Genomic DNA, 19,717 nt, shown 5'->3' on the forward strand with positions numbered 1-19,717 from the left:
AATACGAATGGTAACCAAAAAGCCCAGAAGAACTTCTAAACTGATTAAAGGTGAACTTCAAGCTCAAGGAGCATCAGTGTCAGATCGTACCATCCGTCGTTGTATGAGCCAAAGTGGACTTCATGGGAGACAACCAAGGAGGACACCATTGTTGAATAAAATCATAAAAAAGCCAGACTAGAATTTGTCAAACTACATGTTGACAAACCACATAGCTTCTGGGAGAATGTCCTATGGACAGATGTGACAAAAATAGAACTTTTTGGCGAGACACATCAGCTCTATGTTCATGGACGGAAGAATTAAGTATATCAAGAATAGAACACTGTCCCTACTGTGAAACATGGAGGAGGCTCTTATGTCTGGGGCTGCTTTGCTGTATCTGGCACAGGGTGTCTAGAATCTGTGCAGGGTAAATTGAAATCTAAAGACTATCAAGGGATTTTAGAGAGAAATATGCTGCCCAGTGTCAGAAAACTTGGTCTCATTCGCAGGTCATGGGTCTTGCAACAGGATAATGACCCAAAACACACAGCTAAAAACACCCAAGAATGGCTAAGATGAAAACATTAGACTAATCTGAAGTGGCCTTCTATGAGCCCTGACCTAAATCCTATTGAGCATCTTTGGAAAGAGCTGAAACATGCCATCTGGAAAAGGCAACCTTCAAACACGAGACAATTGGAGCAGTTTGCTCTTGAGGAGTGGGCCAAAATATCTTTCGAGAGGTGGAGAAGTCCCATTGACAGTTACAGGAATCGTTTGATTGCAGTGATTGCCTCAAAAGGTTGTGAAACAAAATATTAAGTTAAGAGTACCATCATTTCTGTCCAGGCATGGTTGAAAAGCAATGTCTGACTATGATTTGCTCATTTTCATAGATTTTTTATTTAAGATTACTTTTGTCAGATTCAAGTTATTTATGTGACCATTGTGGGTTTTTCTGTCATTAAACGGGGGTACCAACAATTTTGATCACGTGTGTAAAACCTTAGCAATGCACCTAGTCATTTTTGTTCCTTATTTTCTACTATCAAAGCTTGGGTGCATTTTACAATCCAGTGCATCCCTCCTGGAATCACACATGCTGTTTTTCTGCAGTTCTTGACAAGGTTTTACTAGCCAAAGCGGATAATAAAGGAACCAAAATATAAAGCAAACCTTATATTCCTACTAAGAAATTAGCTAATCATTATTATTAACGTACTGCATTTAATACCCCTCCAACATCATTTCATAGTCTTATTACTGCCCAAATGATTAAAGAGTAACCATCAATTTAATTTTTATTAACTAAATAGTACACATAAAAACTTTGTAATATATTTTGATCGAGAAATCTGCTTCTTTTTTTTCCTTGGACTGAGCATTTCTTATCAAAAGTGTCAATTCACTAGTGAAATCTGTATTTAGTGAATACAGACTCTCATTACAGAGATAGGAGATGGCAGTAACTGTCATTTAAGGAGAACTTTCAGCAGAATGTCTGTCTGAAACTAGCCCTAACCTCCCTCTACATAGATTTTTAAAAGCACTAACTGTCATCTCATTAATGGGAAATTCTGTCTTCACTGACCAATTTTGCAGACTTTACTTATGAATCAAGAGTGAATGATCAATCCAGGAGGAGAAAAAAGCAGATTTCTCTGATAAGATATAATATAAAATTGCTTATTTACATGTATACTATTGATTTATATAGTAAGAATTTTAAATGCAGGTTATTTTTTAATTTCTCTGGCTGTCTGGTTTTGGTCGGCTTTTATATACAATCATCCAATAAAGCTGGTCATAGTTATTTCTTTGTGAATATAACAATTCTAGCTATTGAAATAAATTTATATCCATTAATTTATTTTTGTCGGGACAGACAGCATATGACTTTGGAAGATTTTTGACTCACGGAAAAGCTGTGACAGTGGATAAATATTGCGCATACAATGCATTTAGGACATAGACCCAATCTGTCATACTTACATTATTGTGATGAAATGATAACATAATGGATTTATTGCTATTTCCATCCTGATCTAATTAGTTGAGGCAATTTTTCCAAAAACTGCTGCATGTTACCTGCACAATGGTTTTGTACATGACTTTTAGGGTACGCTCACACTGGCGTATGTTCTCTCATGCGAGAGACTCGGGCACATTATAATAATGACACTTGGCACAAACTCTGTCAGGCTTTGAGCGGCGTTTCATCGGAGTGTGATCCGACTTGAGAGCATTGCAGCACAGGTGTGAAGAAGATTGAGAACGTAATTTCTCCATCTTCTCCATTGTCTGTGAGTGTACATGGAACTGCACACAGATGACATAGACTTCTATGGGAGCGCGTGATACGAATATCTGAGCCACTCGCAGCAAGCTACGATTGATTTTTCATGCCGAGTCGGCATGAGAAAATAATAGCAGATCTGTGTTGCCCTGTAGTATAACATTAGTCCAAGTGCTATCTGATAAAACATCGGACAGGACTCGGCCGTGATATATGCCAGTGTGAACGTGCCCTTAGACCGTATTACATTCCGTTGGCCAAAAGTTGCTGTCGCAATGGCAGTAACCACTCATGTGCCGGTCTGTGGTGGTAGTTTTAGTGTTAGTATCATTTATAGTCATTTGACTTTAATTTTTATTTCCATAAAATAGTTTCCCCTAACGTTATTAGACTAGGATTAGTTTTATAAGAAATAAATACATTATTACTATTAATAGCTATAACCTATAGATAAAGAAAAGACAGCATTGTCCATACACCATACGTTTAACCCCTTGAAGACCTGCCTACCTTGGGCAGTACTAAAAATTTGCCAAAAGTGAAGGGATCATTAATAAATTAAGTGTTACATTACCCATCTGTCCACAAAACTCCAGCCGTAGTCTTCCAAACCATTTCAGCCTGTCAGTATTAGACCGACAGACAACCTATTAGGCAGATATGGATGGCAGCCCTGGCAACGTTGTTAACCAGTTGGTGCCCTGTGGCATGTAAAGGGTGCAGCATCTAAGGGGGTAAACTGTCCAGATCAAAGGGAACCTGCCACCAATTTTTGAGTCTCTGAGCAAATGCCGCAACCTTTATCTGCTCATGTACTGCATTCCAAAAACGTGTCTACCATCTCCTGACTCCCCTTGTATACCACCAAAAATAACATTTTAATTGATCCCGCGCTGTATTAAATGAGGATGGTCCAGTCCGATGGGGTGTCCTCCCTGTGGTGTCTGTTCCTCCTCTCTGCTCCTAATCGCCATCCTCCGGCTTTGATCGATGTGGATGACGCGTCTTGCGAAATGAAATCTTGTGCCTGCGCAGTAGCCACACAGGCCTGTGTTGGCACACTTTGTGGAATTCAGCACAGGAGTAGAGACATACAAACTGGTGACAGTTTCCCTTTAGAGATTCAGCAGGAACCCAGCTTTGTGTAGCAGTGACAGTGTCCAAGCAATTAGAGTGCCATGGTAGTATGGTGCAGGTCTGAAACCAGAACATAGGTTAAAGAGGGTCTCTGTTTTGAACAATCCCTACCTGGCATAAGTAGATCAAATTGTGTCTCCACACTAGGATCCCAGCGATCAGCTGTGTGGAAACCTGGCAGTTAAGCCCCCGTCTCACTAAGCGAGATCGCTAACGAGATCCCTGCTGAGTCACAAGTTTCGTGACGCAACAGCGACCTCAGTAGCGATCTCGCTTTGTGTGACACGTAGCAGCGACCCGGCCCCTGCTGTGAGATCGCTGGTCGTGTCGGAATGGCCTGGACCTTTTTTTGATCGTTGAGGTCCCGCTGGGTAGCACACATCGCTGTGTTTGACACCTTACCAACGACCTCGTTGACGACTCAGACACTGAATCGTCATAATAGCTCCCATGTGACATCGTTGTACAGGTTGCTACAGGTCGCTGGTGAGATGTCAAACAGCGAGATCGCAGCTGCGATCGTTAGTAAGATCTCACTGTTTGACATCTCACCAGCGACCACATAGCGACGCAGCAACGATCCCTGACAGGTCGTATCGTTGTCGGGATCGCTTTAGCGTCGCTAAGTGAGACGGGGCCTTAAGACTTCAATTTCCCAGGACAGCAAACAAAGGCAAAATTAAATATGACATGCTACCTATTCAAATCAGAAGGTTGCCCATGTAATGCAGCTAGGACATGTTCTTCAGAGAGGGAGAGGAATGATCTTTAATGCTCCTCGACCATCTGGCCAAAACATGAGGATTCTTAACAGAGGATTTTCAAAAATACAGAATATACAACTATTTGGTATCGTGCAATTACTTCCAAACAAATGCAGTTTCCTTTCTAATACTTTACATAAAAGTAAATAAATCAACAGAAAAAAGACAATACACCTTGTAGTAAAACACACTGCAAGTAACAGCTTTGATGTTACCTTATTTTGAAGGGAAGGCTTTTTTTAAGTTTAGGTTATGATTGGGTCCCCAGATTCTCCAGAATATTGTCTCAACATTCCAAACCAGAATCCCCCAACAATAAAACACAACCAGGGATTACACAACCCCACATTTTCACTAGGGATATCAAAACAATCATACACTGAGGAATCTCACAATAATTGCAAACTGACAACAGGGATCACACAACAAACACATACTGACAACACAATTACATACTCACACTAAAATAACACACTGACATCACAGCTCCAAGAACAGGTATGTAAGACGCATGCTAGAAAACAATAAAAAATGGACCAATTGGGGCACTTCACGTTATTATTATTATAGCAGTACCTATTTGCCTTTTCCAGCCTGTCTGGATTTTGGTTTTCTATTACAGATTGTGCAAAGCTGTTTCTGCTAGATGCCTCTTTAAGCTCCGGCCCCCTAAATCTCTCTAAAAAAGAGTCTGGGCGCTGATCTTCTGGATTCAGGTGTCTCATCGCCCAGGTCCGCATTGTTAGAAGAAATCTTGACAACCTGCAAAGCATTAATAATAAGTATTTCCTACATTTTCTTTGTAACTATGTTTTGAAAGGCAAACAATTTTTCTTAAAATTGGCTTTATTTTGTTATTTACAACATTTCTTTAATAAATGATGTTCGGCAAGAATCTAGAGCAGATCAGAGGTGTCTGAGAGAGATTGCCACCATTAGCAGTCATTTGCATACACCTTTTGAGTGGATAAAAGCTGATTTTCTAAGGGAAACTTGGTGCTTCATTCTGATGTTCGTGACTCACATGTGTTCTACCCATGTTTTCACGGAGAGAACACGTAACTATAGTCTATGGGGCATTTCACATGTCTGTGTATTTCTTAAATCACAGAGGCTTGTCTGAATTTGGTTTGAGTCATTAAAAATGTGCACTAAAGTCCCTGTGTCCATTAAAATCATGGAAGCACACATATACTGTACATTTTTAATATTTCAATAGCTATGCTTTGCAATATAAAATATAAAAGCTAACACTTTTTTGCTAAAAGGAAATCCCTGTTGAAACACTGATGGTGACAACGAAAACACAGATGAAAATGAATCCGTTTAATTGCATAGGTAAAAAAATGGAAGTCTAGATTAGGCCTTACATATGTTTGCACTTCTTTCCCAATTACCTATTTAGTTGTGATAGCAGTTAAGAGGGGTTAACATGGTGACAGGTTCCCTTTAATCGAACATTTCCTGAGTTTTGCGTAGAATAAAAACATTCAGAGGTACATAAGGTACCCACTAACCTATACACACTCCTCATGTTTGAAATTGCAAAACCAAGAAGGAAAATTCATTGAGTTTTGAAAATGACAGGATCGATAGGTATGTCAATTATGTACAAATGATAAAAAATGGAAAGAAAAATCTTGTTTTATTCAGTATCAAGTATGAGCACCACATGCAAAAGTACTACCACTTACACGCCTTGGAGTGCTATTAATGAGATTACTAATTGTTTAAGGAATATTCTGTCATGCTGAATGCACTTGGGCACAAAAATCATCAATGTCCACTGCTGACAGCTGTCTTTGCAAATGCCAACCAATGATGTCCCAGATGTGCTTGATGGGAGACAAGTCAAGAGATGCTGCAGGCCATGTAAGCACTTTTAGGCCACACTGGCTGATCACAGCAGCAAGAGCAACATGTGGCCTTTCGTTGAAACAAGTCTCCTGAGGAAAACAGGATGCCACATATCTAAGGTGTTAAATGGTGTCTACACAAGCAATCAGAGGGCACTTGCACTACATACATCCATCTACAGGTGTTATAATAACATCACCACTCTCAAAGGCTATCATGGTGCAGAGCAAAATGTCAATAGAGACTGGAATCTGTATTGTGAATATAAAAAATTATATTTTGAGTCCATATTGAAACATTCAGAATGCCTTCAGACCATTACAGAGCAGCACTGCTGATCATACATTTACAGACAGACAATGCTTACAGTGACACACTCTTGAGAACTGTTTACTTATTGTCTGAAAGCTCTCACCTCACAAACAGTTCTATGTTTCTCTATGTTTGTTGTTTGGTTTTTTAAAGCATGAAGGTTTATTTAACCTCTGTCTGTGTCTAATCCATGTGGTCTTTTCTCATTGTTTGCCTGGTGTCTATGTTTCATCTTATCTTGAAAGCTGGCCACTGGACGGGCAGGGTGGAACCAGAGTTACTGAGTGTAAATCACGATATAAGGCCAGAGAAACATGACTAAAACAAAAGCAGAAACTTGGGTACCTGTACACGTGTACAGTGTTGTGATACCTGCATAAGTGGGGATGCCCGTGCAGTGTTGTGAATTTGGTGTTGCTTCTCTGATACTCCAGATAGATGATGTTTAAAAGCCTCTTGGTAATGATGTGAGTATATGTAGATAATTTTTATATGTACTTAATCATTATATGTATTTAATCTTTAATGCTGTATCTGAACCTTAGTGTTAAAAACTTTACAATACAGAATCGATGTATATTCTCTTCAAAGATAATCCCCGCTTTTATTTTAGACACAATGATAGTCTGAAGGTTGATGTGAAGATCACGTGGACAATGCCATGAGGAGGCCTTCACAAGGGAATCTAACACCAATCCTACTCCCAGTATTTCGATATGGGGTGGCAGAATGTACAATAGCTGGCCCCCTTTAGTTTTCATTCCAAGCACACTAAAAGCATGGCATTACATTGATTTGGCTGTGAACCAGTGATACAGCCATTTCTCCAAAGGGTCTCCAGCAGTTTTTCAAAACAACGTCGGGCCACATGTTGCTCATGCTACTGTGAGCAGTTTCTATATTTTCATCATTTGAACTTCATTAACATGTCTATTGATCCTGTGATTTCCATAATTTCATTACTTTTCCTTTTTGGTATTGCAATTTTAATGTTGAGGAGTTAATATTACTAAATTATAAGAGGCTGCTTTAAGTTACCTTTGCTTTGGGATAATTCAGATACGATATTAGAGAATTGCATGAATACAGTGAGTTCTAAAATTATAAACTATGAGTGTCAATCATTATTTAATCAGATCAATTGGGTGTGAATTTAAGTAACAACAAAGCTTGGCCTTCCGTATACATTTCTCAATAAGAGACAATGAAATGAAATGTTCATCATTTGCATAAGGATTTAGAAAAATATCGAGCTCCATATATTCAGTGTACGGCAGCGGGTGTACAAATGGAGAACATTTACCACAATTTATACTCTTCTGTATGTGGTTATAATATAAAATAAAATTCACCCCAATAACAGAGGCCCAGAATATTATAAAAACATCTAAAAATGTATATGCTTTCCTTGTACAGCAATTCAGTAACATGGAAATCCTATGCAAACAAGCTGTCATGTCGGACGCTGTTCAGACCAGGTCGTCCAACAGACAGCGGTAATTCCGCTTTTGACCACTATTTGCTCATTGGCGTCTGCTAGATTTTATCTAGCTGTTCCGGGGTTAATTTACCTAATCCTTGGATTGGAAGCTGGGCCATGCCCACTGCCTTTAAATAGTTCTTCTGATCTTTGGGCGTCGCCGATTATAGCTTCTGTCTTGTGCGTTGTTATCTCGGTCTGGTGAGGAGAGATGGTGGTTGGAGATTCGTTGCTGGTGGTGTATTTTCCTTTGTCTTATTTACTCCTTCCTATATTTGTATTTATTTTGCCCTGCACATTTATAGTGTATTCCTGAGTGACTGCGGCGTGGTGTATATTTTCCTTTATCCTTGTCTGTGCTAACTGTGGGTATTGGGGAATAACATCTTCACTGGGTGGTGGGCGGAGGTTTCAGCCTAGGGCTGAGCTCAGGAGACAGGGTGAGGTTCGAGGCCTGGACATGCACACCTTCAGTGTAAACTCCAGGTAGAGGGTCAGTCAGGATTTCCCTAGTCTGAGGGAAACTGCAGGGGCCCGGGTTATTAGCTCTCGCTCACCTAGTCTCTCCCTGACACAAGCTTATCATCTAATTAGTACAATTATTCCCCAGGCTTATGTCAGGGTTCAAAAGCCTACCATTAGGTAACTCAAAGCAAGACAGGTTTACATAAGAGGACAGCATAGAAATAAACACTATTATCAAGCCTAAAGAGGTTGCTCATTTAGAGTGTTATAAAGAAGATCCCAAATGGACAAAAGATAACTGAGCAAACATATAGCATATTTGCTGAAATGAGCAATAATGTGTAAAGTGAAAAACAAACTGTATAATTCCACATAAAGTCAATCTGATGGCACTACCAAAACAGCCTCTATCTATTGTTTCTGACTTGTGGAACAAAGTATCAGAGTAAAAGTCAGAACTAAAAGCTCTGACTATAAGTGAGATAAATTTAAGGCTCTGTTTGATTTTTTTTTTTATTATTTAGCTGCTTCCGAAATGCTTTTTCTGCTGTTTGTAATTTTTTTTATCTAGCTCAATGCATTTGAAAAAATGTTGCAAACCATTCAGAGCTATTGCTCCTACTTTTGAAAGTTCTTTCTGCTACTCCCTCCCTTCTCTCAAAGTTTATGATATCAACATGGAGGGAGAGGGGTTTGTACACAGATCTTCAGTGGAGAGGGGAGAAAGTATCTCTAATGGCAAATAAAACATTTTATAGAAAAAGAGGAAAGCACATGGAAAGGAAACCCCCACCCACCTTGTTAAATCTTTCCAACTTTTTTAATCACTTTTGAAAAATGGAGAATAAATTGTAAAACAGCTGAAAAAAAACATATTTTTCTGCAAATTTTTGGACATTTTTATATATTAAAAGAAACATAAAGACATTAACAAATTCTGCATAGAATGTAAGATTATCAATAAAAGCATGTCAATGTGCTGATTCACACTTGTTTTCTGTGCTTAATACCTGGCAATTCCTCCTCTTCCAGTGAATGAGCTCCTGCGGGACTCTGTAAGGCCTCTTGGATCCAATGTAATAACCCGTTGAAGCTCTGATGAGGTGTCATCACACAGGGAATGAGCCCTTCAGAGTAAAAAATAAAATCTACGTCATATTTTGTTGGGGTAAGGGTTTGGAATTAAACTAAGATTGTAATACTAACAAATGTATAAAGAAAATGTAAAGATGCAAGACAAATACAGTAATGTGCAAAAGTTTTAGTCAGATGTGGAAAAAATGCTTTTTTATCAATTAACAAAATGTAAAGTAAATAAACACAATAGAAATCTAAATTAAATCAGTATTTGATGTGACCACTCTTTGCTTTCAAAACAGCACAAAAGCATTAATTTTTCTAGATACACTTACACACAGTTGTTGAAGGAGCCCGGCAGGTAGGTTGTTCCAAGCATCTTGGAGAACTACAGTGGCATGTAAAGCTTTGAGCACCCCTGGTCAAAATTACTGTTATTGTGAACAGTTAAGCAAGATGAAGATGGAATGATCTCTAAAAGGCCTAAATATAAAGATGACACATCTCCTTTGATTTTAGGCAATAAATATTTACATATTTTAAATTTTAAAAAATACAAAAAGGAAAATGGGCCAATGCAAAAGTTTGGGCCCCTGCACGGTTAGTACCTAGTAGGACCTCCTTTTGCAAGTATCACAGCTTGTAAACACTTTTTTCCAGCCAGCCAAGAGTCCTTCAATTCTTGTTTGAGGGATTTTCATCCATTCTTCCTTGGAAAATTCCTCAAGTTCTGTGAGATTCCAGGGTCATCTTGCCTACACTGCTTGTATGGGGGTTTAGCCACAGATTTTCAATGATGTTCAGATGAGAGAACTGTGAGGGGCATTGTAAAACCTTCAATTGCACCTTTTGAGGTAGTCTATCGTGGAATTTGACTTTTTATTTGAATTTTTATGCCCTCAAATCACAGAGATATGTCACACAAAATACTTAATAAGTAACATTTCCCACATATCTACATTACATCAGCACAATTTTGGAACCAAATTTTTTTTTTTTTGTTAGGAAGTTATAAGGGTTAAAATTTGACCAGCAATTTCTCATTTTTACAACACCATTTTTTTTTAGGGACCACATCACATTTGAAGTAATTTTGAGGGGTCTATATGATAGAAAATAACCAAGTGTGACACCATTCTAAAAACTGCACCCCTCAAGGTGCTGAAAACCACATTCAAGAAGTTTATTAACCCTTCAGGTGTTTCACAGGAATTTTTGGAATGTTTAACCCCTTTACCCCCAAGGGTGGTTTGCACGTTAATGACCGGGCCAATTTTTACAATTCTGACCACTGTCCCTTTATGAGGTTATAACTCTGGAATGCTTCAACGGATCCTGATGATTCTGACAATGTTTTCTCGTGACATTTTGTACTTCATGATAGTGGTAAAATTTCTTTCATATTACCTGCGTTTATTTGTGAAAAAAACGGAAATTTGGCAAAAAATTTGAAAATTTCGCAATTTTCCAACTTTGAAATCACAGAGATATGTCACATAAAATACTTAATAATTAACATTTCCCACATGTCTACTTTACATCAGCACAATTTTGGAACCAACATTTTTTTTTTGTTAGGGAGTTATAAGGGTTAAAAGTTGACCAGCAATTTATAATTTTTACAAAACCATTTTTTTTAGGGACCACATATCATTTGAAGTCATTTTGAAGGGTCTATATGATGCAAAATACCAAAGTGTGACACCATTCTAAAAACTGCACCCCTCAAGGTGCTCAAAACCACATTCAAGAAGTTTATTAACCCTTCAGGTGTTTCACAGGAATTTTTGGAATGTTTAAATAAAAATGATCATTTAACTTTTTTACACAAAAAATTTACTTCAGATCCAATTTGTTTTATTTTACCAAGGGTAGCAGGAGAAAATGGACCCCAAAAGTTGTTGTACAATTTGTACTGAGTACGCCGATACCCCATATGTGGGGCAGAGCTTGGAATGGAAGGAGCACCATTTGACTTTTCAATGCAAAATTGACTGGAATTGAGATGGGACGCCATGTTGCGTTTGGAGAGCCCCTGATGTACCTAAACATTGAACTCCCCCACAAGTGACACCATTTTGGAAAGTGGAGCCCCTACGGAACTTATCTAGATGTGTGGGGAGCACTTTGACCCATTAAGTGATTCACAGAAGTTTACAATGCAGAGCCGTAAAAATAAAAATCATATTTTTTCACAAAAATGATCTTTTCGCCCCCAATTTTTTGTTTTCCAAAGGGTAAGAGAAGAGATTGGACTTCAAAATTTGTTGTACAATTTGTCCTGAGTACGCTGATACCCCATATGTGGGGGTAAACCACTGTTTGGGCGCAAGGGAGAGCTCGGAAGGGAAGGAGCGCCGTTTGACTTTTCAATGCAAAATTGACTGGAATTGAGATGGGACACCATGTTGTGTTTGGAGAGCCCCTGATGTGCCTAAACATTGAAACACCCCACAAGTGACACCATTTTGGAAACTAGACCCCCTAAGGAACTTATCTAGATGTGTGGTGAGCACTTTGACCCACCAAGTGCTTCACAGAAGTTTATAATGCAGAGCCGTAATAATAAAAAATCATATTTTTTCACAAAAATGATTTTTTCGCCCCCAATTTTTTATTTTCCCAAGGGTAAGAGAAGAAATTGGACCCCAAAAGTTGTTGTCCAATTTGTCCTGAGTACGCTGATACCTCATATGTGGGGGTATACCACTGTTTGGGCGCATGGCAGAGCTCGGAAGGGAAGGAGCGCCGTTTGACTTTTCAATGCAAAATTGACTGGAATTGAGATGGGACGCCATGTTGTGTTTGGAGAGCCCCTGATGTGCCTAAACATTGAAACACCCCACAAGTGACACCATTTTGGAAACTAGACCCCCTAAGGAACTTATCTAGATGTGTGGTGAGCACTTTGACCCACCAAGTGCTATACAGAAGTTTATAATGCAGAGCCGTAAAAATAAAAAATCATATTTTTTCACAAAAATGATATTTTCGCCCCCAATTTTTTATTTTCTCAAGGGTAAGAGAAGAAATTGGACCCAAAAAGTAGTTGTGCCATTTGTCCTGAGTATGCTGATACCCGATATGTGGGGGGGAACCACCGTTTGGGCGCATGGGAGAGCTCGGAAGGGAAGGAGCGCCATTTGGAAAGCAGACTTAGATGGAATGGTCTGCAGGCGTCACTTTGCATTTGCAGAGCCCCTAATGTACCTAAACCATAGAAACCCCCCACAAGTGACTCCATATTGGAAACTAGACCCCCCAAGGAACTTATCTAGATGTGTTGTGAGAACTTTGAACCCCCAACTGTTTCACTACAGTTTATAACGCAGAGCTGTGAAAATAAAAAAATATTTTTTTTTACACAAAAATTATTTTTTAGCCCCCAGTTTTGTATTTTCCCAAGGGTAACAGGAGAAATTGGACCCCAAAATTTGTTGTCCAATGTGTCCTGAGTACGCTGATACCCCATATGTTGGGGTAAACCCCTATTTGTGCGCATGGGAGAGCTCGGAAGGGAGGGAGCACTGTTTTACTTTTTCAATACAGAATTGGCTGGAATTGAGATCGGACGCAATGTCACATTTGGAGAGCCCCTGATGTGCCTAAACAGTGGAAACCCCCAATTTTAACTGAAACAATAATCCAAACACACCCCTAACCCTAATCTCAACTGTATCCCTAACCACACCCCTAACCCTGACACACCCCTAACCCTAATCCCAACCCTATTCCCAACCGTAAATGTAATCCAAACCCTAACCCTAACTTTAGCCCTAACCCTAACTTTAGCCCCAACCCTAATTTTAGCCCCAACCCTAACCCTAACTGTAGCCCTAACCCTAGCCCAAACCCTAACCCTAGCCCTAACCCTAACCCTAGCCCTAACCATAACCCTAACCCTAACCCTAACCCTAGCCCTAACCCTAGCCCTAACCCTAACCCTAATGGGAAACTTGAAATAAATACATTTTTAAATTTTTTTAATTTTTCGTAACTAAGGGGGTGATGAAGGGGGGTTTGATTTACTATTTATAGCGCGTTTTCTGGCGGATTTTTAATTGGCAGCCGTCACACACTAAAAGACGCTTTTTATTGCAAAAAAAAGTTTTTGCGTTACCACATTTTGAGAGCTATAATTTTTCCATATTTTGGTCCACAGAGTCATGTGAGGTCTTTTTTTTTGCGGGACGAGTTAACGTTTTTATTGTTAACATTTTCGGGCATGTGACATTTTTTGATCGCTTTTTATTCCGATTTTTGTGAGGCAGAATGACCAAAAACCAGCTATTCATGAATTTCTTTTTGGGGGGACGTTTATACCGTTCTGCGTTTGGTAAAATGGATAAAGCAGTTTTATTCTTCGGGTCAGTACGATTACAGCAATACCTCATTTATATCATTTTTTTATGTTTTGGCGCTTTTATACGATAAAAACTATTTTATAGAAAAAATAATTATTTTTGCATCGCTTTATTCTGAGGACTATAACTTTTTTATTTTTTTGCTCATGATGCTGTATGGCGGCTCGTTTTTTGCGGGACAAGGTGACGTTTTCAGCGGTACCATGGTTATTTATTTCTGTCTTTTTGATCGCATGTTATTCCACTTTTTGTTCGGCGGTATGATAATAAAGCGTTGTTTTTTGCCTCGTTTTTTTTTTTTGGTCACTGAAGGGGTTTACTAGTGGGACAGTTTTATAGGTCTGGTCGTTACAGATGCGGCAATACTAAATATGTGTACTTTTATTGTTTGTTTTTTTTATTTAGCTAAAGGAATGTATTTATTGGAACAATTTTTTTTTTAAATTATTTATTTAGGAATTTTTTTTTTTTTTTTTTACATTTTTACTTTGGGGCATCACAGTAAAGTGACAGATCGCCGATCTGATGTGCACAACAGGGAGGCTTCCTGATGCCTGCTCTGAGCAGGCGCTGTGACGTCACCTCCCTGCAGGACCCGGATGCAGCCCCGCGGCCATTTTGGATCCGGGGACTGCAGGGAGGAGACGCTCGGTACAAGGTGAGCACATCGCCTTGTACCGATCGTCTCAGGGAAGCACGCAGGGAGCCCCCTCCCTGCGTGATGCTTCCCTGTACCGCCGGTACACTGCGATCATGTTTGATCGCAGTGTGCCGGGGGTTAATGTGTCGGGGGCGGTCCGTGACCACTCCTGGCACATAGTGCCGGATTTCAGCTGCGATAGTCAGCTGACACCCGGCCGCGATCGGCCGCGCTCCCCCCGTGAGCGCGGCCGATTGCATATGACGCAATATCCCGTCACTGGGAATTAAGTCCCAGGTCACCTCGACGGGATAGTATGTCATATGGGATTAAGGGGTTAAAAAAATAAAAAATATAAAAGTTCAAATCACCACCCTTTCACTCCATTCAAAATAAAACAATAAAAATAAAATCAAACATACACATGTTTCGTATCGCCGCATTCAGAATCGCCCGATCTATCAAATAAAAAAAAGATTAACCTGATCGCTAAACGGCGTAGTGAGAAAAAAAAGTAAAAACTCCAGAATTACGACATTGCACAAATTCTTGGTATTGCATGATGGATAAGTATCTACCTTTATTTCTTAGCATTGAAGACACCAAAAATTGTCGATGTTTAGGATCGTTGATGCAGTGGTCGGCCAAGGAAATTTAGTGCAACAGATTAAAGATACATTATACTTACTTCCCTTCAAAATTCAGATGCTGATAAATTTCACCCTACAGGATGATTTTACTTTTTCCTCACAGAAGCTGATAACAATTTTAGCCAGAGAACCTTTTTTTCACATTGCCCCCCACAGAAGCTATTAACAAATTTCACCCACAGAGCACATTTACACATTTCCCACACAAAACCAGATAACAATTCCCCCCCAGCATGTTTCCCCATTTGCCCCACAAAAGCTAATAGCAAATTTAACCCACACAGCACATTTTCACATTTCCCCCAGAGAAGCTGATTAAAAATTTCACCTCCAGAACATAGGGAACAGTAGTCCCTCAGGCCGAGTTACAGAGTACAGACAGTGGCTCTTGCCACAGTACTCCCAGTTTTCTATTCGGGAGAGGCAGCCTGATAAGGGTACCACATTCAAGGAAGGAGCAGTCAAGCAAATTAACCACTTCTAAACTGAGTCAGCAGTTGATGTAGCAAGACAAAATAGCCATCCATAACAATTTAGAGGCTCTGTAATTGGAAAGAGTAGTTAAATCCTTTAATGATCATGATAACACAAGACCCACTTAAATAAAATAAACACACAGCAACTTAGTTATGGAATATAATGGCCGTGGCGTTTTATTTTGGGTTACCTTTAATAAATTAATCATTCATATAATAATAAATAATAAAACCATCAACTGAATTGAAATATGACCAAGACATCCAATCCACCCGGAAAACCGGGCGATTTTCCCACAAATTAAACAACACGACATAAAATAAACAGAGAAGGAGGGCGGGATCTTCTTTCTTCCTGACAGGAATGACTCTGACCTTTAGAAACAGCTGCTATTTATAAACAAATTCTTTCCCACATTTTTTGTCTCTGCCAATCAGAATCAAAGAAAAAAGGCGGCAAGCCATCTGACAAAAACCGGTTTGAACCTGCTCGTGCCCAGCACAGCTTACTCAGGAACTAAATTAACCCTTTCAGAAAAAACCTTGTAATATCATGAATCCATATAACATAAATTAATTTTTATATTAATCCATAGGGGTCTGTGTTCTCATGAGACCCCCCTTGTATTTGCAAGGGGAGGGCTTCCATTAGGCATGGCCACAAAGGTTGAGTAAAATTATTTTTTAGGCACCATACTTGTACAGACATGGTTGCTGAGAGCACTGAGGTTTTTGGGCACAGTACCGCCACAGAAGCTGATAACAAATTTTACCCACAAAGCATGGTGCACACTATCCCCACAGAACCTAATAGCAAATTTCACCCTCAGAGCAAGGGGCACGGTGTCCCCACAGCTAGAAAATGTCAGCTCCAGTAGCGTAGATTACAAATGCCGTTGATGAAAAGCTGTTAGTATGATCTTGGATCAAGTTGGCGGTCTGCCGCTAGGCTTGCTACCAGCAGTCCAGTTAAAAATTTCACCCACAGAGCATGTTTTCACATTTCCCCAACAGAAGCTAATAACAAATTTCACCTGCAGATAATGTTTTCACATTTCCCTCAGAGATGCTGATTAAAAATTTCATACACAGACAATAGGGCACAGTACCTCCACAAGAAGGGTTGCAGAGTACATACAGCGGCTTAAAGGCACAGTACTCCCACAGATATGGGTTAAAGAATGCACACAGAGGCTTTTGGCACACTACTCCCACAAATATGGGTTAAATAATACACAAAGCGGCTTTTGGCACAGTACAGAGACATGGTTGCATAAGATGTAGAAAAATATGTTTAGACGCACATCACTCCCACCAGCACAGTTAAAGATTATAAAAACTTTTGGTCACGCATAGTAGTATCAAGGACACAGATGCAGAGTACACATAGAGAGTGGTTTTGGAAAACTGCCCACATGCAAAATCTAATACTGTCCCTCATTACAGCTGTGTCCTGTCCTTACGCTAAGTAGAGCAGAAATAAAGAATAAGAGGACGTGGACGTGACATATTGTATTTTTTTTATTTTTTTTTGCCTTTTTTTTATAGAACTGACTTAAGACAACCTTGATTTAACAAAACTAAAACTAGCTATCCCAAAACACAAGGCGTAGGTCCAAGTGTAGGAAGAGCTGGACATGGCGGTATGGGTGGAAGAGGCAAGGGAGGAGCAATCCAACATTTATTTTTATTTTTTTCTGTTATTTTTATATTTCCTCGTAGATTGTAAGCTTGCAAGCAGGGCCCTTACTTTTCTGGGTATCTGTTGATTTATGTACTATTGTTATTCTCTAATGTCTTTTATTGTCTGTACAAGTGCCCTCTAAAATGTAAAGTGATGTGGAATATGTTGACGCTATAGAAATAAAATGTATTATTATATTGTATTTAACAAAACTAAAACTAGATATCTAGAACCACGATGCGTAGTTCCAAGTGGAAGAAGAGGTGGATGTGGCGGTATGGGCGGGAAAGGTTGAGGACAACGTAGACAACACAGTTGTTTCGGTTTTTTAATTGGGAAGGAGTCACCCAAAGGAAAAAAATGGCAAATATAGTTGAATTATGGCTGGTTGCAGCTGGTATGCTTGTCTAGTCATCCAAAGGTATAAGCAAGACCTGTGGGATCCACATCTGGTTCATTTTAAGGAATGTTAGATTACCCAAGTTGGATGTGGACAGGCAGATGCGCCTGCCTGTGAACACACCCCCTGCCATGCAAAACACACATTCCGACATGACACTTGCCACTGGACAGGACAGCACCTCCACGGCATAAAGGGCAAGCTCAGGTTATGTGCCCAATTTGGAGACCCAGAAGTTAAATGAGGCAGACCCGTCTGTTAGTACATGGAGATGTGTGGATACGAACTCTTCCATCATGTTGTTGTGATGCTGGTTCCTGCTAATACGGATGCTGGTATATGGTGGTACTCTATGTTGTGATGTGCTTATAAAGTTTTGCCACATTTCAGCAATGCTAACCCTGCCTTCCGAGGTGCTGGCTGTATCCTAACTGCGTCAACGACTTCCTCCTCTCCCTCTGCCTTGTTCTTCCACTGAGATCCCACTGTCAGATGGGAAATCCATTACCAGTTTCTCTACTAGCGTCTGCTTGTATTTATGCATTTGGCGCTCCCACACCAATGACGGTGTACCAGAGATCCAGCAGGGTTGCCATCCATTAATCTACACTGGTAAAAATACGGGCAATTAGGCTGTCATAGCGCAGGCACTGCAGCACGTATTGGCTTATGTGTGCCAGGCTTCCCAGAGGCAACGACGAGCTGTACTCGGTGGGAAGTTCATCTTCTGGGTAAGCTGTATCCCACCAGCCATGCTCCAGTGATGCCCATGAGCTGATCTGAGTGCCACCCTGCTTAGAGCATGGTTGTTCCTCCTCCTCATCATCCTACTAAACAGTCCCCTGGCTGTACAGCTGGGTACCTGGCCACTGTTGGGACAGTAACCCGACCTCCGAGTCATGTGTAGATGACAAGCCAGATAAGAGTGTGAATTTGTCTTGCTCCTCTTCCTGAATTTTTTTTACAGCAGGCATATAAGTAGTATAGAAACACATGGCATCATCTGAGTAGGCCATATTGGTGGAATGTTCGAAGCAGCGCAAGATGTCACAAACGTCCTGTATGGAGGCCCACGCATTGGTGGTGAACTGGTGTTGTTCTGCTGAGCAAGTCAGTCATGTATGCTGCAGCTGAGTCTCCATTATTGCCTGCTGCTGCTCGCACAATCTCTTCAGCATATACAAGGTTGAAGTTACACTTTGTTGGTACATAGGATATGAAACTGTGGCACCCCAGGAGTCCGGTTGCCAAAATTGCATTGCCTTCCTCATGGGGGGGGATGTCATGCCTGGTAGTAAGGAGGGATCCCCTTAGCAGGTAACACAAACAACACCTTTCTGACTCCAGACCAGAAGGGGGAGATCTACACCCAGTTTCAGGGGAACTTCCCTATAAGTTCTAGTCTGGAGGCGGAGTTAGAGAGAGTAGTGTTAGACAGTGAAGGGAAAGGAAAGATGTGAGGAGAGAGACTGGGAGTGAAGCTGTGATTGAGCTCTTCCCATGATTAAGCGCAAAAGAAACCGGACACCGGAGTCCATGGTTGCACGGGTACCAAGGACCCAGCATCTAGAACCGGAGGGCAGGAGATTGCAGGTCTCCTCCTGGCCAATCTGACACCTGGAGGCACCACAGCAGATCAGGAGCCTGGGGCTACCAGTGAGAATACAGTGCCCTTGAAAGGCTTATGCTGTTAACCATACAGGTCAGGAGTAACAGACACTGAGAGGAAATTGTGTAAAGCTTCAGGCAGCAAGGGACAGTATACAGTGCAAAAGGAAGGCCTTCGAACCCACCTAGCTGGGTGGATCCCAAGTTACTCCCAGGCTGCCTGACCCCATCAACACCTATAACCTGTGCCCTGGACTGCACCTGCAATTCACCAGTAAAAGGTAAAGGAAACTGCAATCCCTGTGTCCTCCAATTATTTCCTGTACCCTCAGTCCTGCACCCCATCATCAATCATCCCTTACCATCTGCACTGGTAGCCCTGGGGCCCTCCCGCTCCACCTGTGGGGCGCAAAACCATCCTCGATGCGTTACCATCTGCGGTCCCTTTAAGCAGTGTCTGCCATCCTTGCCGAATACCACAGGTGGCGTCACGAATTGTCCCCCATAGACTTTATTTTCCAC

The 19,717-nt window shown here is 40.6% G+C and overlaps 1 protein-coding gene across 2 annotated transcripts in view; it reads right to left on the reverse strand.

Moving 5' to 3' along the window:
* The window catches only part of CNGA3 (cyclic nucleotide gated channel subunit alpha 3), a 124,355-nt gene that overhangs the window by 44,464 nt on the left and 60,174 nt on the right, over positions 1–19,717 (reverse strand). For both annotated transcript variants that reach the window (XM_077296862.1, XM_077296861.1), the window contains exons 3-4: positions 9,307–9,423; positions 4,759–4,944 (exon numbers count right to left, since the gene is read on the reverse strand). In XM_077296862.1, the coding sequence (XP_077152977.1) occupies positions 4,759–4,944; positions 9,307–9,423 (303 nt within the window). The remainder of the gene's footprint in view (positions 1–4,758; positions 4,945–9,306; positions 9,424–19,717) is intronic.

The sequence above is a fragment of the Ranitomeya variabilis genome, chromosome 3, assembly GCF_051348905.1.
Source record: "Ranitomeya variabilis isolate aRanVar5 chromosome 3, aRanVar5.hap1, whole genome shotgun sequence".
NCBI classification, from domain to species: Eukaryota; Metazoa; Chordata; class Amphibia; order Anura; family Dendrobatidae; genus Ranitomeya; species Ranitomeya variabilis.